Genomic DNA, 23,217 nt, shown 5'->3' with positions numbered 1-23,217 from the left:
AAACATTCTAACCGATAAAATATTTTCGACTTTAGAGATATTAAATTCGAGTTTTAAATTAGGTCATAGTTAATCATTTTTCTTACATCATAATTAGATTGGGAAGGTGTTTGAAAATTGAAGGGCAGTTTCCTAGTCTACACCAAGGGAGAGAGATGTGGGAGTTAGAGTTAGGTAATGATGATGTGCTTACCATTTTTCAAATGTTTCATTCCAAATCTCTCACAAAGATATTCCTTGGAGAATATTTAGGTGAAAAAATGTCAAATAACCTTGTTTATTGGAGCAAATCAAGGGGATAGTCACACTTATAAGAAATAAACAAAGAGAATCAATTCCATCATTAACTCATTTTGTTCAGTGTTTGATTATGGTATACCACTCCATAACATGATTGATGTACTTTATTTATACAATAGAGCCTCTCCCACGTTCCTTTTATACTTGTGTCAGACATGGTGATCTAAAAGGATTTGAATGCAACATTTGCATATCTAATAATTATACAATTAAAAGGTTAAAAGTGCTATATATAAGTCAGCTGCCAAATAGAATTATGTTTGAAATGCTTATCGTGTGTTAATGAAAATAATTTATGTGAATGAAGACTACTACTCCAACCTAAGGTCAAAACATACCATCGATCTAATAATAGAGTGCTAAATGTAGCGTGACCAAATCACACATCGAATGAGATAATTGACGATGTTTGAATCTAAGTACCTTTTAGTATGAGCAGAGTTATTAAGGGCATGAGAAGAATTTGTCTCTCTTAAATGTTTTCTCTAATAATAATTTATCTTTATTAATTTAAATATTTATCAAATAAAACTTTATTTCCCCCTAAATTTTTATTGATTTTTTTAAATTCCTATTAATTTTAAAATTAAATGATTTAACCCCTTGTATCATGTGATTCTTACTTATATTGGCTGGTAAGGATGTGAAAAATAGGCGTAATGTACAAGATTGAGATTTGAGGCATTAAGGCATAAAGGTTGAATTGTCGTGTTCAAAGGGCTAGAATTTTGAATTTCAGAATTAATTGTAAAAAACAACGACAGGTCTTTGCACATGGGAAATCCAGAGGATCGTATGGTCCTCATTTGTTGTAGCTTCCCCCCAAATATTCCATTAACATTGGAAGGGGACCTTGCCCTATGTTCAAGGGTGTAAATAAAAACAAAATTGAATTCCACTAAACTTCCAAATTTGAAACCTCACCATTCGACTATTTCTTTTTTCCTTTTTTAAAAACATGTTAGTGTTGCTGTATTCATGGCATATATATGTAGGCTGGAATTGATTTGAAACACAAAGCTTCAAATTTATTTTAATCACTTTTGATTTAAGTTCGGGTTGAGATAAGGATTAATTTATTTAAATTTAATTAAATATATAAATAAATTTAAAGATTATACTATTTAAAGTTGAATACTATAATTTTTTAAAATATATATATATAATAGAGATCATTGAATTATGTTTAAATAATAATTTCAACTCTCAAATATTTAAAAATGGTAGAATAATAGTTAAATTTATTAAATTATTATGAAATGATTATCACAATATTATATTGGGCATAAAATTTTAATAAATTTTATGATCATTTTATGATAATTTAATAAATTCAATGATTATTTAAAAGTTTAGATCAAAATAATTATTTAAACATAAGTTAGTGATTTTTTAATTTTTTTACCTTTTATTCTTTTATACAGTATATAGATTGTAAATTATCTATATTCATCACACTTTTAAATTAACAACATGATATTTAAATACATTCAAATATCTAACTTTTAATATAGAGCATTTGAATTTAGAGTAATCGTATAAAGGTAAATTATTTTGTTAAATGAAGAAAATGGTTTTTATTTCTTATTGAAATAACTAAAGTCAGTTAAAAAGAAAATTAATAAAAAAAAGTCAAAACTTAATTTTGGAGAAGGAAAGGAAAGGGCCAAAATGCAGTGGTCATCAAGAGCTGAGACTCCTGACCAGATGTTCATACCTCTGGGCGGCACTTGTGGGGACCGCCACCATCGCCTTCACCGCATCCGTCTGATTAAAAACCGGCAGAAGCAGACAGTACCGATCACAGCAAATCGGTCCCACGTTAACCGGCTTAGCCAACCCAAAGTCAACCTTCTCTAGCCCCAGCCTTGACCATTGCGACAGTATCAAAACTCCAACCGAGTCCGGACTCGCTCGACTCCGGCTCACCGATTCCACCACCGATATAACGAACTCGCTATCAACTCGTTCTTTCGCTCTCTTCACCAGCATTGCTGCGTACCCCAAACCTCTCTCCGTTAAATCTTTGACGCTGGTTTGAGCGCAGCCTAACACGAATGCGTTGCCGTAGAACCCACTGGGTAGACTCGGTTTGACTCGGTCTCTAACGTTGATGCTGAAAAGGAGTTTTAGTGTTTGATTTGAAGGGAGGTTTAAGGCTCGTGCCCAGCTCCTCCATATATGCGCTGAGAGAAATTCGAAAGATGTGTAGCTTGACTCACCGGCTCTGCTCGTTGAAAATGCTACCTTTTTTAACTCGTCGAGGCTAGCTTTGTTGAAAATGAACGAGGTGGGAACGAGTCTTTCATTGGAGAAACGAGACAGAAACCCGCAAAGGTCTGGAACTCGGTTGAACTCTGGGTGGTGATTCGGCGAGTTGTAGTTGTTACAGTTTCTCGATGGATGGAATGGTGGAGGGTTTAAAAGGTGACGATCCCAAACGGGTTTGGGTTTAAACTTGAACTCAGCCAACTTGGTTTGACTCGTTACGGAGGCTAACTCAGCGAACGAGTTTAAGAACTCAGCGCTGCCGATACCGTCGCAAAGGCAATGATTAAACCCGACACCAAGCGCAGCATTGCCGTCTTTTAGCCACGTCAGCTGGACTATAAGCGGTGGGGCCCCTTTCAAGACATCCGCCACGTGGACCGACAAGAGCTTCCTCCATTGAGTAACGAACCGCGGAGCTCTCTCCAACTCGTTAGCCTCGTGATCGGAGACAGCCTCGATGAACAAAACACCCTGCCCTCGACAAACAACCTCCAGGCCGCCGTCGGGCTTTGCCCTAACCCGACCCGCAAGTGGGTAGTACGGAACCAATGCCTTGGCCAACGCAGCCTTGACCCGAGCCACGGTGGCGCGTGGGTCTAAACCAGTAGGATTTGGTGGTTTATAAACCAGGAGGTATTCAATGGTGAAACGTAGAAAAAGCTGTGAGTCGAGAGCGGACAGAGAAAGAAGACGAGTTGGAGTCGGGTCAGATGGAGTAACAATAACAGCTTCTTTGACATGAACTAACGATCCCATGTTTTTCTTCTTTAAGCTCTTTGAGTTTTTCTAGTTAGGTTAGGGAAGCATGTGAGGCTGGTTATTGGTTTATATATAACTCTCGCCAACTCTCTCTTCGTATTCTCTCTTGATCCATTTACTTTTCTTCAATGCTTTCTTAGCACATCAAAAGAATATTCTTTTATATATTAAAAACTCAAATTTATTTTTTATATATTGTATAAATCAAACGATCTCGGTGGTTATAATAATGATTGTTATCTAGGTCTCGAGTTCGAACACATCGTATGTATGAGTGTTTGAGCGTTCATCGTCAAATTATTAATAGTCTTCCAAACATATGTTGTCTTATAATCAACTCAAACTAATATTAATAATAATAATAATAAAAACACTCGACAAATTCTAATATGAATTATACATAATGATGTTAACTGAGTTAAACTAATAGATAAATAAACAAGTTGATATTTTGATTATTTTAGGTTTAAGTGATTCGGGTTCAAATTATTTTAGATTTAATATTTTTGTTTGAGTTTTGGACTCGAACTTTTTAGGCCCAAATAACTTGTTCAAATCCTTCTAGACTCAAGTTATTTCAAATTTTAGTTAATTTTGAATTTGAATTATCAATTTGTTTTTTTCAAATCCTAAATCTAATCTTAATTCTATTGGAGGGAGAGAGAAAACTATAGGGTAAGTAAATTGAATGCTCTAAGCAGATCTAGAAGCCGTGACCTAAAGAAAATAACGAGATAAAGATGAGCAGATTAACTAACCATATCAATATATTTGCTCAATTCAAATTATCAACTTAATTTTGTGATTAAAATAATTTGTTGATAACGTTCAAAATTAATACATTATGAATGCAACAGATACAATAACGTGTATTACATAGACATGTGGATCTTTTTTTTTGTTTTGTGTCTTAACTGTGAAAGATTTTGTGACAAGATTCTGCGGGCATCACTTAATAGAAAAATAATCAAAACAAAATGTTAACAGCTTGGCTTTGCTTTCTGTCTGTTGGGGTCTTAACTGGGAACTGATAGCCATCACTTTCTTTTCCATCATCTTTTCTATTAATTTTTAATTAATTTTTTTCTTCTAAATTTGATGGGGAAATGTTCCTTTCACTCCTCCTAAAGGGGTTTCAACCAAACTCGGGACAATTTCAACAATAAGACAAGTTCTAAGATTATTGCCCAAATCTTGTAATAAATTATGATCATATCTTGGACAACAATGATTTCACTTCATGTTACTTATTTGAGTAGTCAAATTTTGTTTTATCTAGTTACTGTTTTCTCCGACATTCCAGTAGTTCATTCAAGTTATTGATGCAGCTATCGTTTTTGGTAACATTCTGTAATTAGTCCCTCTATTATACATAAATTAAAAATCCAATTTTTATACTCTAGCTTGTTTAATTTCATGTTCATATAGGAGGAGAAGTGGTTTTTGGTAGGGGTGGCAAATGCAAATGCAAGTGCAGAGGAACAATGGGTGGAGCCCAAAATTATTATGAAAGATTTGGAACGTTATTTTAAGAAGATGCATATATGTGTAATAAAAAGCTTTGGTGCAAGATAAAAGGCATGTGAAAAAAAAGTAGTGCCTGCATGTCTAACCATTTTGGACATCCATCCAGTTTTCAGTCCACACTGTTTTTGAATGGACAATTCTTTGTCCACCCATCAACCTTTGTCCCTCTGCTTTCTTTCTTTTCTTCACTTTATTTTTGTAGAGGGATTCTTCAAGAGAATAATGTAAAATATTGTTCATTAGGAAATCAGATTAATTTTTAATAATACATATTGTTTCGGGTTGAAAATTTCTCTCTTATATCCCCTATTGAGAGTCATTGTAGAATTCATAGAATACGAAATGCCTTGATGCTTGGAGAGAAATGTTCCCGTACAAATCGTTAGTATTTGCACACTACATATAGTTACAAACTGACTTTTTTTATTTAAATGTTTCGTTAATGATTACAAAATAATATATGTTAAAATTTTTTATTAGTTATTGACAATACACTTATGTACACATCTTACAGGCACATCTACTCCAACCTAATATTTCTAGGGAGAACAATAATATCTTTTATCATTGAAGTCACTTAATGGATTCTATGAAGTTATAGCATATATTCCATAAGATAGGGTACAAATCCAAATACTCGCATTTTGTATAGGTTAAACCACTTTAGATATTAGAACAATCTTAACCACATCAATTAGGAATCTTTTAGAATTATATTTCTTTAAAAGTTCTATTCTCTATTTATAGAGTTAATATCTAACAACAAACTGCAAATGAATTGTTTTCATTCTCCTAAGCAAAATTGAGAAAAATTACAAAGAATACAAAGGTTATAGTGTCAATGTCATTGTTAGTCGAGAAAGAGAAACGCTAGTCATTCTATCCTCCTTTTAATCTTTTAGGGTTTAGCAATCTTGTTTGGTTATGTCATTGATTATATTCTTCCCTAAACATGTGAAAGGGTTTGCTTTAACAAATTAAGCCTAAAACCTTTTTGTGTCGGTGCCTATGGAGAAAAGCAACGTATTGTCTCGCAGATTTGTGGCAAACAATTCGAATAAAAAGGATCATATGGTATATATAGGGTTTGGAGATACGTGCCAACCACAGCCAAGGCAGCCCTTTATTCTTCCTGTTGATATGGACTATATCTTTGGGATAATCGTTTGCCGAAATCTCCTATGATTTGGTGTTCATACATCTGTCACATTTTCAGCATAGCATATGAATTTGTCTATTCTTTTTCTTTTAATAAATTGAGGTGATTATAAGATGATATCTATTCAGAAATTTCTTAATTAATTAACAACACATACACCTTATAGACGTAACTGCTAAACTCAAGACCTCTAGAGATAACAACATTATCTTTTACCATTTAGGTCATTTTATAAGTTCAAATGCCACTATTCTTTTCCTAACATTTTTTTCTACTTCCAAATTAACACACTTCTCATGTCAAATTATAAAGTTTTTATATATAAATAACTTTTACCATCTGAACTTGATATCTTTGTTTAATTTAGTCGTTTGAACTACTTTTCGATTCATATAACTAATAACTTCATAAATTTAATCTTAAAGTATTATATTAATAAAAGGATTAAAAATGAAAACGAATATGTAATTCAATAGCTCATGTGGACAAACAAAAATTCATGGACCAAATTGATCTTGATTTTGATCTGTCCCATAAACACTTCTATATGTGTATAAATATAACATCATTGTCAAAGGTTATGTGTATTCATGTGTATAAAGCTGTATCGATGCATGCATTGTATGTAAAATTATTAAACATCAATGTCAAAGATCATGTATATGCATGTGTATAGTTTCATATATCTATTCGTATATTCTATGAAAATTTGATTAATAAGCGCATAATGCAGGAGGTCCATCTATATCTTATTCTTATCCAAAAGGGAAAAGTCCAAAAAATCATTAATACTAAAGAAAAAGAGATAACAGATGAAGAATATGTTTTTGTGCACTTTAGATGGAAAATAAGGCATGACCAAACTCTATCACTAAAAGATTGTAGGGCCTGAATTGCAAGGTACTAGTTGTAATGTACTCACCAATAATAATTATAATAAATTACAAATTTACTCACTAAATTTACTCTCTCTCCTATTTTACTCATTGTACTTTTAATTTTTTCAATTTAATCATTAAATTTTAGAGATTAAATTTCTTTGGCCACTAGATCATTTTTCACTAACAATGTGATGATGTGGATTGATGATGATGATGATGATGATGATAATAATAATAATAAAATACTTAAATTTCTACTACTAATAATAATATTAATTTGGGGTAAATACAAGATAGTATATGTTTAAAGATAACTCTCAATCATTTGACATTTAACTCTTATACCCCTGATATTCATGGTGCTCGAACTATAGACTTCAAAGAACAACGACAATTCTTTTACTATTGATGTTGCTTGGTTTGTAAAATAATTATTTATATTATATTATTGCGCAATAAATTGCTTTCTTTGTTACCGAAAAATCATAAAGAGATGATTGTTGGATGGTCCAAAGACATGATCTACCCGAATTTTATAGCTATTTATTTGGGCTTCAAGCCTTCAACCGCTTTTAATTGTTTTGCGCATTCGAAATCAATAAACAATAAAGCATTTGGAATAAGTAATCAACACATAATTAACGAAATTCTCACACCATGTCCTTTTAATTTAAGAATTATTATCCTATACATAGGTAGTAACAAAAATTGATTCCACTAGCGAGAAAATATTGATATTATTTATCATATTTTGAGGTTAGAATTTAGTATTTAAGTATTTGAGTTTAAAATGTTTAAATATATCAGATAACATAAAATAGACGTAATTATGAAGTTTAAATTTTACACAATCTATATATCAAATAATTCCCATCAATTTAAAACTTTGTTTATACGTGATATGATGTTGGAGGGTTAAGAGCGGTTTACACAAAATGTTAAGAGTCGCTGATGATGATTCTGTGAGAATGGGGAAAATGGACAGAAGTGGAACTAGAACACAGTTTTAGGGACAAAAATTGTAATTTATAGCGTCAAAGTGTAATCTAAGCATTTTATTGTTTACAATTTCATATCGTCAAGGGATTAAAGTGTAGTCAATCACTCCTTAACTTAAGACTTGAGGAGTTGTAAAGATTAGAATGCAATGAGATTTAAAGTTATAATGATATGATCATAGGATTCATGTGTCTAATCAAGACAAGATGGAAAGATTTAATTAAGGCTTGATGTCGCCAATAATAGGGGCATTGTGTGAATTAATTAAGACTAGAGAATTCATTTAGACAGCTCGCTAGGCTGTCTTTAAATTTGAGGATAATGTATATCTTAGCTTTGCTTAGCTGGGAAATATCAAGTGGACAGAACATGCAAACCAAGAGATGCCCTTTGCATGTCAAATCCATCAATTAAATTAGCTCTGCATATATACTGTAATTATTACCATTAACTTATAAGACAAGCGAATAATTTATGCATTTAACCCTTTAATTAATAGGGTAAGGTCAAACAATGATGCAAATCTCACCTAAAAGCAACGTAATCTCCATTAAGTTTTACTTTTCTAATTTTCATGCATGCTTAGCTTCTTTAGTTATTCGAATTATATTCTTCAAGGAATCAACCCATCACGTCTTTTCACATAATCTAAATTAAATAAGCACAGATAAATGTTTTGCTTTCTAAACTTAATTTTCTTCTTTTAGGTTCTGATACCGAATATTACTTCTAATTTTACCTTTATTTTCCTTTTCTTATATATAGAAAAAACATATGTTTGGATTATTGTTCTCTAATCCACCAATCAAGTGAATTTGGAAATTTGGATTTTAGAATGATATGATTAGACTTGATTTGCTTTCTACACATATGTTTGGATTATTGTTCTCTCATCCACAAAAGTGATAGTCAGGTACTAAATGTAATTTACCCATTAGAAAAATATAGATTTGATGTAACGAAGTCAGAAAAAAATTGAATTATAAAATTTCATGTGGGCTGAAATAGTGATTTTACCATTCATTGTGCTAAAACTTCATGCACTCGAGCAATAATGTATGGGTTTTTTTGCATTTAGGGTGGTTTCACATGAGAATTTATGTTGTCAAGTATATTGTTTCACCGTCTACAAGATCACTCATTTCCGTCAAAACGAATGAAATAATGGCGCTTAAAACATGAGTGACCCGAACTTTTGAAAAGGGAAAAAAGTCATAATCAATCTTAATCCAACTCAATTTATGAATATCGGTGATTACCAGATAAATCTCTCCAATAAGTAAAGTTTTGTAGTATATGTATAAAATCCCACCAATTTTGGTTGGATAAATAACAGGGCAGCAACAAAACATGGCAAAAGACACCAAGCAAGGAATAGTTTCTTTGGCTCAGCTCCCAAACAAAGCTAATAGTGATCATATAACATGAAAATCTTCTACTTTAGTTTTTCTCATCAACAACAGATCCACGATTAACACATATTCCATCTCCCATCTTATCTTCAAAGTTTCTCTCATCAACTTTTCAATACGAAAACTCATAATCGAAATGACAGGGAGAAACGGAAGAAAAAGCAAACATTTGCACCTTTCTATCCCCATAACACCACTTTATTGTTTTCCCTTCATTTTTCCGAAGACGCATACACCATGGCCTCTGCGGTTGTCACCTTGAAAACTAAACTTCCTCCACGGTCCTCATTGTCCGTATGCAACTCGTTACATGTTTCACCTTCTTCACTTGTCTACATCGACTCTCGATTCCATCTCTTAGTCTTTTATGCAGCTCATCATCAATCAAATTGGTTGCCCCTGCTGAATTCAGTGCATCACAGATTAACTTATATGTATACTCTCTTGGGATAGAGCCCCCAGCAATCAACTCACAAAGAAAATCCTTAGCTTCCAACACTCTTCCAGCTTCACACAGAGCATGTATAATCGGAGTATGCAAACTGTTTGTTGCTACCCCATGATTCATCCGTTGCATCTTCCGGAGCATCTCGATACCTTTATCAATCTCGTTAACAACACAATAGTACCTAATGAAAGAATTATACGTGATCCGGTTTGGAACACAATTTCTTTTATTCATGTCTTCAAAAAGTTCCAAAGCCCTTTCGATTCGATTCGTCTTACAACAACCATCGATCAAACAATTATAAGTCACAACATCAGGAACAAAACCCTTAAACAACATCTCACGAACAAGTGATTCGCCTCATAAAGCCTCCTTCGAATTGCCTTTCGACATCCGGTTTGCATACCGAACTTACAATAAGAACTTATCAAAATCGTGTAAGTATACACATCTGGTGGACATTTAAAACCAGGTAGCTCCATTTGTTCCAACAAGAACCTTGCTTTATTAAAATTTCCCACTCTACAAAGAGCATGAATAATCACATTATACGAGACAACATCGGGTTTGCAATGAAACTGCTTCATTCTATAAAAGCAAGCCAGTCCTTCATTAACCAACCCTTCTTCTCCTAGGACTTTAATCAAACAGGTGATGGTCGAAGTAGTAACTAGCCTCTCATTTTCAATCCTAGACATTTCCTTTAGAAACTGCCATAGACCGTTCAAATTATTACCTTTAGCTAAAACCAAGGCCATTTCTTTGCAAGTTTTCTCATCATGGGAAAACACGAAAAAGTTTTCTACCCAGAGATAGAACTCCATTGCTTTATGTAATCCCAAGGCTACTCTTTCTGGGTTTCTATAAGCAGCAGGTCCAAGGACAAGAATATTGTGGGAAACCTTAAATTTCTCTTGTTTAAGGTTTCTTTGCTTTAAAGGAGCACGGTGGCGAAAACCCCTTTGGCGGCCGATGGAACGAGGGGATTGAAAAAAGAACCTTGGAACGGATCTTAAGATGTCTGAAACTGAATCAGTTGTCCATGGATTTGAGATTGTTGAAGAAGCAAGTTGAGCATCAAAGGGTCGGTTTTGAAGCATAACTGATATTACTTGGTGTACTATGCCTTGCAATGGCTTTGTTGGAAACATCTTTTGGACGGGTGCCTGAGGTTTTCTGTCTTCCTTCACATATCAGATAAAGAAGGAAAAACCTTAAGCATAGCAATCCGGCGTGTGTATTCGATTGAGATTTGCGAGGGACCAAATTGTATATTTTCAAAACTGTGAGGGGCCAAAGTGATTGGCCCTTTCTTTCAGACCCCAGACTTATATGACTTAACTGACATAAAAACGGTTTAAAAAGGCTGCGAATTTGTTCCAAAATTCCAAAAAGTAACGCAATGGCGAGTTTCTTCATCATCACCTCACTCCCTCTCCGTTCTCCGATCAGTCGGACACCCTCCACGTGACTTCTCCGACGATAGTTGCATTCTCCGCCCACCTATCTCACCGGAAAACGAGAGTTCCTTCTCTATCCCTCTATCCAAAATACACACTTCATGCATCTCCACGTGCTTACTCCCGCGGTCTTTGCATTCTCCGACGACTTATCTAACAGGAAAAGGAGGGGATTGGAGGTGGTGACACGCGCGGGTGGCAGCACCAACAGCTACGTGTTCGCGGCGGTGTTACCATCTTCACTTCTATCAAGATTGCTGATAAGCTCGACAAAGACTTCCTTGAAGATGTAAGAATCTAAAAAAAACATTTCTTTTCCCTCGTTATTATGTGGGTTTTTTTATGGGGTTTCCGAATTATCCTACTTTTTTGAATTGAATGCTTAGTTCTTTGGAAATTTTGAGCTTTTATTAAAGCAGCGGTCGTATTCGGATTGTTTAAAATATGTTCTTTTAATCAAATTGTTAAGTTGCAAGAATTTAGAATCTCTCGAGTATGTAATTGCAATGGCCATTAGGTGTTTGATAAAAGTTCGCAATGGTGTAATACATATCGGCTTTCTCAATTTCTGCTTTGAACAATGCCTCTCTTATACTTTTATTGTTATAAGTATTTGTTCTACTCATAATAATTTTCTTAAATCTTAATCTTACGTTTCATGGTTTTCGTGTTACAGCTCGCTATAAATCAGGCAGCAAGGGAAGCAGAGGAAGATGACGAGGGTGATTATGTCATTTCATTGGACGAAATAGTTCAAGAACCTTTGCTTCCACGTACTAGAAACCGGCCCAAGAGGGAAGTGTAGGCATACAGTTTCCTGATTTGCTTCATTTGTATTTGGTATTAATTGTATAATTCATTATCAGAGCGTGTGTAAACTCATAGAAAGAGCCATCGAACAATCTAAATTTGCTTTCTGAAAATAGAAAAAACAAAGAAGGGTTTTCATAGAGCTCTTTTTGTTTGTTCTTGGGAATTATGTTACATAGCTTGTGAATGAATCATGATAGAAAATTTTAACCATTTGGTGACAAAAGTTTCAACTCCTTGAAGAAATGGCTGTCAGTGAAAGAGAAGAATATTGCAGTATACGGTCTTCTTAAGCTTGGTAAGCAACACAGTCAGTGTTTGAGTAAGGAGGATGAAGCTTTGGAGGTGGATGACGATGAGAAACACTGAAAGGATGAAGTGGAAGTGGTGAAAGTTCGGGCCATGGAATGTATCGTTGAAAAGAAAGACCCTGATGCTGTTTTCTTACGTGAAACAAACGAGATATGATCGAATGCGTTACGGTAGATTGATATTTGAAAATGTTATGGAAGGAAGGTTTTGAGCTGAACTTGTTATCCTTCTCTTCTAATCAGATAAATATGTAGAATGGATTGAACACGGAGGTTTTTATGAGATTTGTGATAATGGGTGTAGGCAATCATCCTGGGCATTACTTGGGTCAGTAAAGAATGAAGGTAATCTTGGATAGTTTGTGTTGATTTTAATGAGCTTTTATCGGATTCCGACAGGTGGAAGGGTGTGATGTCGGACCTTAATGAGACTTTAGATGAAGCGGGATCATGGATTTAGGGTCGAATACGGGTTGTTTACCTAGCCTACTTACACTCATAAATTTGTGGCTAACGGGGGATAACTCAAAAGGTAATGTTAATAGAGGTCTGCGTGTTCATGTACCACTTAGAAATTGTTTCTTTTTTATTTTTTTTTTTGTTACAAACGGAAAAATAAACAACGATAAGTCTAGAAATTAACTCACTACAAAGCCTCTGGGGAAGGAAACATCCCTGGAATCAGCGTCTAAAAAATGCAAGATCTTTGTCGGCGGTGAGTCGAAAATCACAAGCTCTTCTTATGTACTGCATCCTATCTTAGAGAGAACATCAACACAAAAACTTCCTTCTCGATAACTATGTTGGAAATTGATTTCCTAATCAAGTGCTTTCAAGCTCCGGATATCATTGATAATGGTACCCAAAGGATGGAAATATTTGTCCCCAACATTTGTCAGTTGTAAAACCACAAGAGCATCTACCTCACATTCAATCGCTCTATAACCATACTTCCATGCAATCGATAATCCAATTCTTATAGCATGAAGTTCAGCAGCCACACTCGAGCAGATATCCAAATGTGTCGAGAACCCCAAATCCACTCACCACCTGCGCTTCTCATAATGCCACCAGCACCTGATATGCCCTGATTTCCTTTGGCTTCCATTTGTAGGAGATATCCACGCCAATGTGAGTATTTGGCTTCAGAGTTGGTTCCTTATAAGTTAGCAAAATGTCCTTCGTTATAGAGATAATATTGCGCCAAAGCCTGATATCATCATAATCGTTATCATCGGGTTCAAAGATTCTTTTGCACCGCACAGTCTTAAATCATTTCGCATGCTGTTTCTCATTATGTTTTAGCAGTAAATTTCGTATCATTTTTAACCTAAGTTGAACCAACCAAATGTGTCCATACTAAAGTTGTTTTTATGATGATACTATAGAGTTTCCATAGCTGCCATGTTAATGTTGTCATATAGATGCTTGCTTGGCATGTAATTTTGTCTCTGAAAATGACTGAAGCTTTTGCCCTGTCTTGGCCTATCTTTTTATATGTTCATAAACACACAGTATGCACGTGAAATGTTTTCTTATGGTGTACTGCTATTATATTGGATCTTTTACTAGATAGAGTAATCAAAGAAGGGTGAGTTCAATTCATCATTTCTTGCACATAAATCAGTTTGCTGTAAATGTTTTATTGGAGCATCATGTTGATAGCACGAATGTATTATCTTTATCGGTCCCTCGGCTCTGAAGAGAGTTGGGAGGACCACTTAGTGCCTGAACCGACGAAACCATGGTCATTGAGAAACAAGCGTATTGAAAGGCTCAAACTATCTGAATTATGTCATGCTTTCGGTCTTCAACAGCCATGGTTTCGCTTGTTGAGGCACTAAAAAGTGTCGTTCGACTGCTATGGTTTTGCCTGTTGTTAATCTACAATAACTCGTATTAATCACTTGGGTCATGCTTAAGATTCCAAATTTTGTTTGGCACAATGGAAAGCTAATAATCACTTGCATTGTTGAATTACAATTGAAAAGATTCTCTGAGACTTTCTTGCTGTCAAAAACTCTCTAGGAAAATTACCAGAGAGGCGAGAAAGGACAAGGTTACAATGAGTGGGGGACGTTAGTCATAATTAATGCTGGGAAAGAATTAGAAATACTGAAAAACACCATGTGAAACTTTACTAATATTTTTGGGGATTGCCAAAGCTGTTTGTAAAATTTATAATTTCACCTGTCCTTTGAAATGACAATTCTTCTGAGAAAATTTACTAATATTTGCTTTGCGTTTTTTTTTACCTTATACTAGAGGAACCCCCCGGAAAACTCGAGCTTGATGATGATATCTGAACAAAGATTTAAAGCCAAGTTCTTCATAGATAATATTAATATACAAGGGAGAGACAATAGGAAAGATGCTATTTAGATATACGGAATTTGGGTTAAATATGTGCATCTTGATTCACTTCATTACAAGTCTGGCTAAAACTATCCATGAATCCACCGCAAGCAACCGGGAATTCGCCTAAAGCTACCGTCCTAAACCGATGGGACTCGGGATTACTGATACCTGCCGAATAGGTAGTGGCATACAGAGACAAACGAGCTCTTGCGAGGGCCAAATCGTGTTGAAGTTGGATCATCTTCCTCTGCAACAAAGCTATGGCACCAATGCAACCGTAGACGGGGTCTCGAAGCCTCGCTTCGGCTTCGTAGGCCAAGGAATTCACGATGTCTTCTCGTTGCTCTTCGGTGACTTCAATCAGGATCTTGCTGACGTTGCTGGCCCCGAAGACTTTGTGGACTTTGGCGAATTTCTTAGGCTCATCGGATCGAAAATGAGGGGCGAAGATACAGTTGGGAGTGCATCTTCTTTTCCAGAGCTTGCAAGCTGCACAAGATGACGTGGAACGTGCCTCCTGACTCCTCATGCCTTCATATCAAACACTTGTTTTTCCTATTATCTAACTTCAATATCTTTCTCATACATCCTTTTAAATAGCCTCATCAAACCTACCTATTATAATATCTCCCTCTGTTACCTCACTTGGATACACACGTGCTAATAATGATAGATTAACCTTCAAATCAAAATAAGCTCTTAAAAGAAAATGAATGTGTATATATATGGCGAAAGTGGGGGCTAGAAATAATTGCAGATGTGGGCACCATTATAAATATTCATGGGTGAGGTTTGGTCGAGAAATGACATGATAGTCCCTAAGATAAAAGATAATATTTTGGTGTGATTCGAAAGAAAATAGCTTTCACAACAAAAGCATTCAGCCCTAGATTGCTTCCTACCCCTTTCTTATTCCCCATATTGGAACTCAACTCACATGCATTCTCACTCAATTCTCCTTATATTATATGATATGGTATTAGAAATAAAATTGTTAAAAGCAACAATCACGAATTTTGAATATAAATTATATAAATGTATAAAATATTTTTAAAAATTTGATATATAAGCAAAATTAGTGTTAGAACATCATTTAATATATTTTCTTTGATGTTAACTCATTTTTTATATAATTCATTCACTAATAACTAATCAATTTAATTTACTGTAAAACCAAATTAATTATCCGAATTGAATTATTTAGAGTTTTTAACAATCAATGTACGTAGGAATGAGTCAAGAAAATGTCATTTCAACAACTTATGTGACAGGTAGAGGATAGGAAGAAAAGAGAAGAGATACGATAATGCTTGGCAGTGAGCCCACTTAGTTTTAATGAATGTCCTTTTCTCAAAAAACTCAAAAAGGAAAATTAAACTACAATTGGAAACAAAGCCTAAATGGGAGCCACACGAGCCGTCCGATCGGAGCATAATCCCTGACATCGGGTGACTCTTGAAAAAGGCTTGTTTTTCCAATAGGTGAAATGTAAAATAGGTCGGTCTAAGATTTATGATTGGTTGGAGATAGAGATGAAGTAAATTTTAGTCTTAAATGTCTGAATTTTTTAAATTTAATTCCTAAATTTGTTTTTAGTTTATATTAATATCTTAATTTATTTTTAGTTATTTTAGTGATGTGACATATTAAAGGTATAGCATGTAACACAATTTTATAGTACATGTCATTAGGGAGACTAAAATGAAAAAAAAACATATTAAAGGTATGTCATGTAACACAATTGTTAGGTATGACTCATAAATATACCGGTAAAGAAGACAGGGATGAAACGGAGTGAGTGAAATGAACATTAACTGTCATTACGAAGAAAGTCTCGTAGTGGGGTTACGATTATTAATTTTGTAATTATGTACCAGATTTTTTGTATTATAAATAGAGATATAACCTAAACCTAAGTGATATTGAATAAAACTTCTACTGTCGCCTAGGCACTGAGGACGTAAACAAATTATTGAAATTTGTTAAAATTCTTGTATTTTTTCGTTTTTCTTTACCCGATTCATCAATAACAATTTTATAGTACATGTCATTAGGGAGACTAAAGTGAAAAAAAAAATACCAAGTTAATGGACTAACATAATCCATTTGTGAAAGAAAAAACACAACTCTTTCTTTAAATGAACATTAACTAAAATCTTTAGATGGGACTTATATTCAATTCAAAATTCACATTTTTACTTTAATCTATATGTTTCTTATATGGTAAATACAAAATTTTATTTATTTGATAAAAAATATGAACATTTTAATATACATAATAATGAATAAAATTTACATAAAAGCAATTTCATTATATTGTTATCTATATTTTTCTAACTATCTTTCGACTTTTCTTTGGAAAAAAAAATTATAAAATGACATTTATTACATAGTTGATCGAATCCAATAATAATGTATATTATAATGAGATGAGATTTTGTCTCTAACTCACCGAATTAAAAGTAATACAATAAAATGATGTTTTTATTTTTTTTATAGGCGGTTTGACCCTTTTTTCCTATCCTTTATAATATTTTTAGGATTGAATTTAACGTAATCACGACTGATTAATATGATATTTATTTATTATTTTGTAAATATCTTCTGCTCTAGATCCTTGAGTTGGACTTAAATACACAACTTGTATTTATAGATAGTTTTTTCACGACACTCAATTTTAATTTGTGATTGTTGGTGGGCTTTTAATAGTTTAATTCCTATTGTGGTTCCTTTGCCAATCCAGACATATTTGTTTGTATCTATCTTTTGTCGAGTATTTTAGATAGATTTTAACATGTCTTTGTATAATTTTTCTATGATCTCGAATGACTAATTATCTTATGTTATTGGTCATAAAAATATCCTAATTATGTTTAATTTCTAAATTTTATTATAATTTCAAATATTTTAATAAAATTGACGATTATATATAAAAAAAGTAATACAATAAAAACAAGGGTAAAGTATAGTAATGATCACTGAACTTTTCTAAATCTTTCATTTAGGTCCCCCAACTTTTAAAATTACAATATAATCCTCTAACATTTAGTCCGTTTGCAATATAGCCCCTCAGCACTTAGTCCGTTTGCAATATGGTCCCCGGCGTAACTATTGGGGACCATATTGCAAACGGACTAAATGTTGGGAGACTGTATTGCAAGTTTTAAAAGTTGAGGGACTTAAATGAAAGATTTAGAAAAGTTTAGTGACCATTACTATACTTTACCCAAGAAATAATTAGAACTATTAGGTGGTTTGATTATGATCTCAGTCCCTGGACTCCTCAACATTTAAATTTTAATTTATTACTCATATTTTCTAATTTTTTTATCTCAAAGCTTCATGTTTCATGCATCGACAAAACAACAATCTTGGTTATTCATGTTTGTATCGAACTAGCGATCCATATTTCAATGATGGACATATATGAAAGAGTTGTAACATACGATGGAACAATCTTTGATTGAACTTGAACGCGTGTAATTCTCTAAATCGACACGGAAAGGGATGATGGGAGCACCGACGATCTTAAGCAATGTCAAGAACTCGTTGTCGGAATTAGCGGGGATAGACGTTGAGCTCTCGAGAGATGATTGAGCTTTCATGAAATTGCGCATGTTTTGCCATCTTAAAATCTCATTGCTGCCCATCTTGGTGTACATTTCCTCGGGTATAGGCACTTCCAGGACGGTGTCCAGGCCTTCTTCGTTATCAAGGTTAGGCTAAAGCTTCATAATCATAATTGAAAATCAATTCTCCGAACGCTCCGATTTTTTTTTACCAAGAATGAAACAGGTTATCAGGTTTTAGAATTTTGGGAAGATTTTTATAACTATTATTTCTATTTAATTATGAGATTCACATGTATTAGTATATATATATATTAAGGTTCTTTGGTTATTATCTTTTTACTATTTGTTAACTTTAATTTTTGTTTTGAATTTAGCTAAAAATATACCAAAAAGAAAAAAAAATCGAATCTTCTAAACTGTAAAACGCAGATGAATGAAAATCTCATGGGTGGAATATGAAAATTTAAGTATTAGCATATGTTTCAGAGTAAGTTTAACAGTCGGGATATACGGATTCTAACCACTTACCTTCATCAGAATCATTACCGTAAACATCAATGTTAATTAACTAATAATTTGCTTCCAACATTTTCATAACAAAACTACACAACTAGAAATCAAATTACCCTGAAAATTTTAATTATTTTTCATATATGGAAAGGAAAAACAAATGTCCTTATTTTATGATATTCCTTTCTGTTTTCTGTTTATCTAATTCTATTGGTATACATTGAGTATTGTATAGCAGTGAAATTCACTAGGACTCTCAGTAATTAATTGTGTTCTTTACTATTTATGGGTTTGAAGTTTATAGGAATACTACATAAAATTTAGATGTGATTACAGATAGATAGATTTAAGGGGATGAGTGAGGATATCTGTTCCTTTAAAAATTTTAATTTATAAGTAAGATAATTCATTTTATATGTTATTCAAATAATTATTATATATTCAAAATACTAAATTAGGCAATCACATTTTCAAACAATCATTAACACAATAAGTATTAATTTTAGGGTTAATATGTATGAACATAAACTTCTAACATAAATTATGGTTAATTATTTTAAGGGTAAAAGTATAGTAATGGTCACTGAACTTTTCAAAAGCTTTCATTTAGGTCCACCAACTTTTAAAACTTGCAATATAATCCCCCCAACATTTAGTCCGTTTGCAATATGGTCCCTCAACATTTAGTCCATTTGCAATATGTTCCCCGACGTAACTGTTGGGTGACCATATTGCAAACGGACTAAATGTTGGGGACTTTATTATAAGTTTTAAAAGTTTGGAGACCTAAATAAAAGCTTTAAAAAAATTTAGTGACCATTACTATACTTTACCCTAAAAACAAAGCAGTTGGAAAAGTAGAAAACAAGAAACCTAAGAGTTGATTAAAATAAATGTTTGGTCTGATTTGACTCAAGACAATTGAGTCCTTCCAGAATTAGTAGGTGGCTCAATTACTTTGTCCAAATTTACAAAGCCTTTTTTGTTTTATTCTTTTTCCCAATCTGCTAATCGTAAAAACAATTCAAATTATGACTTACACATTCCATGTCTGATTTGATCTCAAACATTAGCAAAAAGCTTTCAAGAAACTATGCATGATAAATTTGACTTTTACAGTCTTTTTATTTGGGTTTAATTGTATTCTTACCCTTAAAACTATATCTTATTATTCATTTGATACCTGAAAAACTTATTTAAGTTTGGCTTTGGAGCTTTCCTTCCTTTAAGCTATGTTTCTATTTTTCATTACAAAAAAAGTTATAGTATGACATAACATGTCACGTGACATACAATATATATATTATGTATGGGGACTAAATTTTAAACTTTCAAATAGTTTAGGGACGTGAGATATAGTTAAACCTAATGACTATTGTTTGGCTTAGAACCAAATTAGAGTATATGAACTAAATCCCACTGCTTACGTTTAGTACAGAGAGTATTACAAGAATTTCACCATCTTAAAAGCTAGCCAACAAACACAAGAATTGAGCAGTGTCGTTAAATAATTGAGTTTTGTGAATAATAAAAATGGTGGGGAATATAACTAACCCTTCAAACCAGGGGAACCCTCCAAGTGGCAGCAGCCTAGGAAGACATCCACTGGCATCGACCTTGTTGTCTTTTTCTTCTTTGTACAGCCAGAAACAGTCAAAATTTCAGACAACTTGTTTAACAATTTCCTTATGTCAAAGCCCAAGTTGTGTCTAAGCTTGTAATAAAGCCTTTTTGACAATGAAAATCATGGCGATGATTATAGAAACCGAGTCAGGAAGATTAAAAAACAATGATGGGATCTTCTGGTTTTTTGCCATCTGGGTCTTTGTTGGAATCATTGATTCATTTGTCCAATGAAGTGTCTTCAATCGAAAAGCTTCCGTTTGTACAAGGAAGGAACATTTCGACAATGATAAGGAGGATCAAAGTTCTTACATCTTTGTTCGAAGAAATTAAGGAAACCAGCAGTACTACTACTACACAACTCCCTCCATCATCGGTGTTGTGTCTCACCGAGCTTTTCTCGGTGATCCGTCGAGTTAAAGTGTTGATGGAAGGTTGCAAAGATAGTAGTTCCCTTTGGGGACTGATTCAGACAGAGACCACATCGAATCAGTTCTTTGTGTTGGTGAAGGAGATTGGTCGGGCATTGGATATTTTGCCTTTGAGTTTGCTTAATGTAACTGCGGATATCAGAGAACAAGTCGAGCTTCTTCATAAGCAAGCGAAACAGGTCGAATTGTTCGTCGATCCAAGGGAGGTCCAACGAAGGGATGAGCTTCTCAGATTAATGGCTTCCAACAATGATAAGAACAACCGATGTTCGATCGACTTCAAAGTGGTGAAACACGTATTTAGCAGCATTGGTATGAGAGGTTCGTTGGATTACGAGGAGGAAATATCGAAGCTTGAGGCTGAAGCACAGAAGCAGGCCGGTACCGGTGGATTGATCGTTGTTTCCAACATAAACAATCTCCTATCACTCGTTTCTTATTCAAAATCCATGATTTTTTGTGAAGAAATCGAGAAACATGACAACAAACAGCCTAGCGTTTCCGTAAGTAGAAATATCGATCGGTCTTCGTCTTCTCAATCCATGTTGTTTAATATCCCCGACGAGTTTCGCTGTCCGATCTCACTCGATTTGATGAAAGATCCTGTGATTGTATCGTCGGGGCATACATATGATCGGAACTCAATAGCGCAATGGATCAACACCGGACACCATACATGTCCGAAAAGCGGGCAGAGGTTGATTCATATGGCCCTCATACCCAACTATGCACTCAAGAGCTTAGTGCATCAATGGTGTCAAGAGAACAATATTCCACTAACAGAATGCTCCTCGAATGTGTCGGAGTCGGAGATTAATAGCAAGCAAAAAGCATCTGAGAAAGCCATTGATCACATTTCTGCTACGAAAGTGGCCATCTATTCTGTCAAAATGACCGCCGAGTTCTTGGTCGGGAAGTTAGCTATGGGTTCCCTTGATATCCAAAGGCAGGCAGCTTATGAGCTGAGGTTGCTTGCGAAAACCGGAATGAATAATCGCAGGATAATCGCAGAAGCAGGAGCTATACCGTTTCTCATGACAATGCTAACTTCCAATGATCCGAGAATCCAGGAAAATGCTGTCACTGCCTTGCTTAATCTTTCCATTTTCGATAACAATAAAATCTTAATAATGGCAGCCGGTGCTATTGGCAACATAGTCGAAGTGTTGGAATTGGGGAAAACCATGGAGGCAAGAGAGAATGCAGCAGCTGCAATTTTTAGCCTGTCAATCATAGATGACTTCAAGGTAGCCATCGGAGCTCATGCTCGAGCGATTCCAGCCCTCATCTGCCTCCTCAAAGAAGGGACGACGACCGGAAAAAGGGACGCCGCAACAGCATTGTCCAACCTCGCACTTTATGGTGCTAACAAAGCAAACATTGCGGTTGCCGGGGCAGTTCCTTTGCTGATTGAATTGTTGATGGATGACAAAGCAGGCATAACAGATGATGCCTTGGGAGTGTTGGCTCTACTCTTGAGTTGTCCTCAAGGGCTTGAAGATATTAAAAACAGTAGAGCTTTGGTGCCTCTTCTTATCGATCTCCTGAGATTCGGATCAGCCAAAGGGAAGGAGAACTCAATAACACTTTTGCTCGGGTTGTGCAAAGACGGTGGAGATGAAGTCGCGAGACGGCTTTTGATAAATCCACGAAGCATTCCTTCACTACAAAGCTTGGCTGCTGATGGATCTCCGAAAGCTCGAAGAAAGGCCGATGCACTGCTTAGATTACTCAACAGATGCTGCTCGCAATCTCACAATCCTGTCTGATGACATGACAAACTTCTCAGAGTGTAAATCTGTCAATTTCGGATGAACAACATGAAAAACATATTTACTGTAAATGAATCTCAAAGCTATAGCTTGATTCAAATCATCTTGATTCTTCAAAACTACAACTTTCTCAATAAATAAAAAACAGGTAAGCAGATCGAAATGAATACACGAATATATTGATAGAACTTTTACAGTGTTTGCTTACATCTTACATTATACGAGTAACGCAACTACGGTAAGGAAAAAGAATGTATGTGCTTAGAACTAAGGCCGGGAATTCATAATTTTCTCGACGAATTGAATATTTACTATAACGGAACATTCTAGTATAAAAAGGTTAAACTTATGTTCAACCAATGTGAACTAAAGTGGTCGAAGCTCAGTATTCGTGAACCATGATTCACATAAAGCAACGCAATGACTTTCACAAGACCAATTCGAAAAAATTCTGAGTGCCATTAATATTGTATTTCCAGAACCAGCTTCTGCTATCCATCAAATTCGGTGGGATAGGGTCCAACTGAACAGCAACACCGAACGAAAACGGAGGATAATAGAGGTGACAGTTTGCAAAATCCGGAATACACTTTCTGCCTGGTAACCTCCCAAAC

At 34.5% G+C, this 23,217-nt stretch overlaps 5 protein-coding genes and 1 pseudogene across 5 annotated transcripts; 3 read left to right on the top strand and 3 right to left on the bottom strand.

The window, feature by feature from the left end:
- LOC120139714 overlaps positions 1–2,463 on the top strand; it is a 30,103-nt pseudogene extending 27,640 nt beyond the window's left edge.
- LOC120139724 (alcohol acyltransferase 9-like) lies at positions 1,971–3,346 on the bottom strand. Its single transcript, XM_039154870.1, has one exon. The coding sequence runs from the start codon at positions 3,325–3,327 to the stop codon at positions 1,984–1,986; it is 1,344 nt and encodes a 447-aa protein (XP_039010801.1). The 5' UTR covers positions 3,328–3,346; the 3' UTR covers positions 1,971–1,983.
- On the bottom strand, positions 2,545–10,968 carry LOC120139726 (pentatricopeptide repeat-containing protein At1g77405-like). The gene is given in 3 exon segments (XM_039154871.1): positions 2,545–2,556; positions 9,566–10,100; positions 10,103–10,968. Coding segments are annotated over 2 exon segments (1,332 nt in total). The 5' UTR covers positions 10,908–10,968; the 3' UTR covers positions 2,545–2,556; positions 9,566–9,573.
- Positions 10,969–11,317: 349 nt separating this feature from the next.
- On the top strand, positions 11,318–12,384 carry LOC120139711. Its single transcript, XM_039154861.1, has 3 exons — positions 11,318–11,329; positions 11,377–11,505; positions 11,893–12,384. Exons 1-3 carry the CDS (start codon positions 11,318–11,320, stop codon positions 12,019–12,021), a joined length of 270 nt encoding a protein of 89 aa, XP_039010792.1. The 3' UTR covers positions 12,022–12,384.
- A 2,343-nt stretch (positions 12,385–14,727) lies between these two features.
- On the bottom strand, positions 14,728–15,253 carry LOC120139691 (LOB domain-containing protein 21-like). Its single transcript, XM_039154850.1, has one exon. The coding sequence runs from the start codon at positions 15,222–15,224 to the stop codon at positions 14,736–14,738; it is 489 nt and encodes a 162-aa protein (XP_039010781.1). The 5' UTR covers positions 15,225–15,253; the 3' UTR covers positions 14,728–14,735.
- A 5,294-nt stretch (positions 15,254–20,547) lies between these two features.
- LOC120139721 (U-box domain-containing protein 1-like) lies at positions 20,548–22,600 on the top strand. The gene has a single exon (XM_039154868.1). It carries the CDS (start codon positions 20,567–20,569, stop codon positions 22,598–22,600), a length of 2,034 nt encoding a protein of 677 aa, XP_039010799.1. The 5' UTR covers positions 20,548–20,566.
- The last annotated feature ends 617 nt before the right edge of the window (positions 22,601–23,217 follow it).

Source organism: Hibiscus syriacus, unplaced genomic scaffold (genome assembly GCF_006381635.1).
Source record: "Hibiscus syriacus cultivar Baekdansim isolate YM2019G1 unplaced genomic scaffold, ASM638163v2 tig00110770_pilon, whole genome shotgun sequence".
NCBI classification, from domain to species: domain Eukaryota; kingdom Viridiplantae; phylum Streptophyta; class Magnoliopsida; order Malvales; family Malvaceae; genus Hibiscus; species Hibiscus syriacus.
Note: the sequence above shows the minus strand (reverse complement) of the source record. Positions and strands in the feature narration are given on the sequence as shown.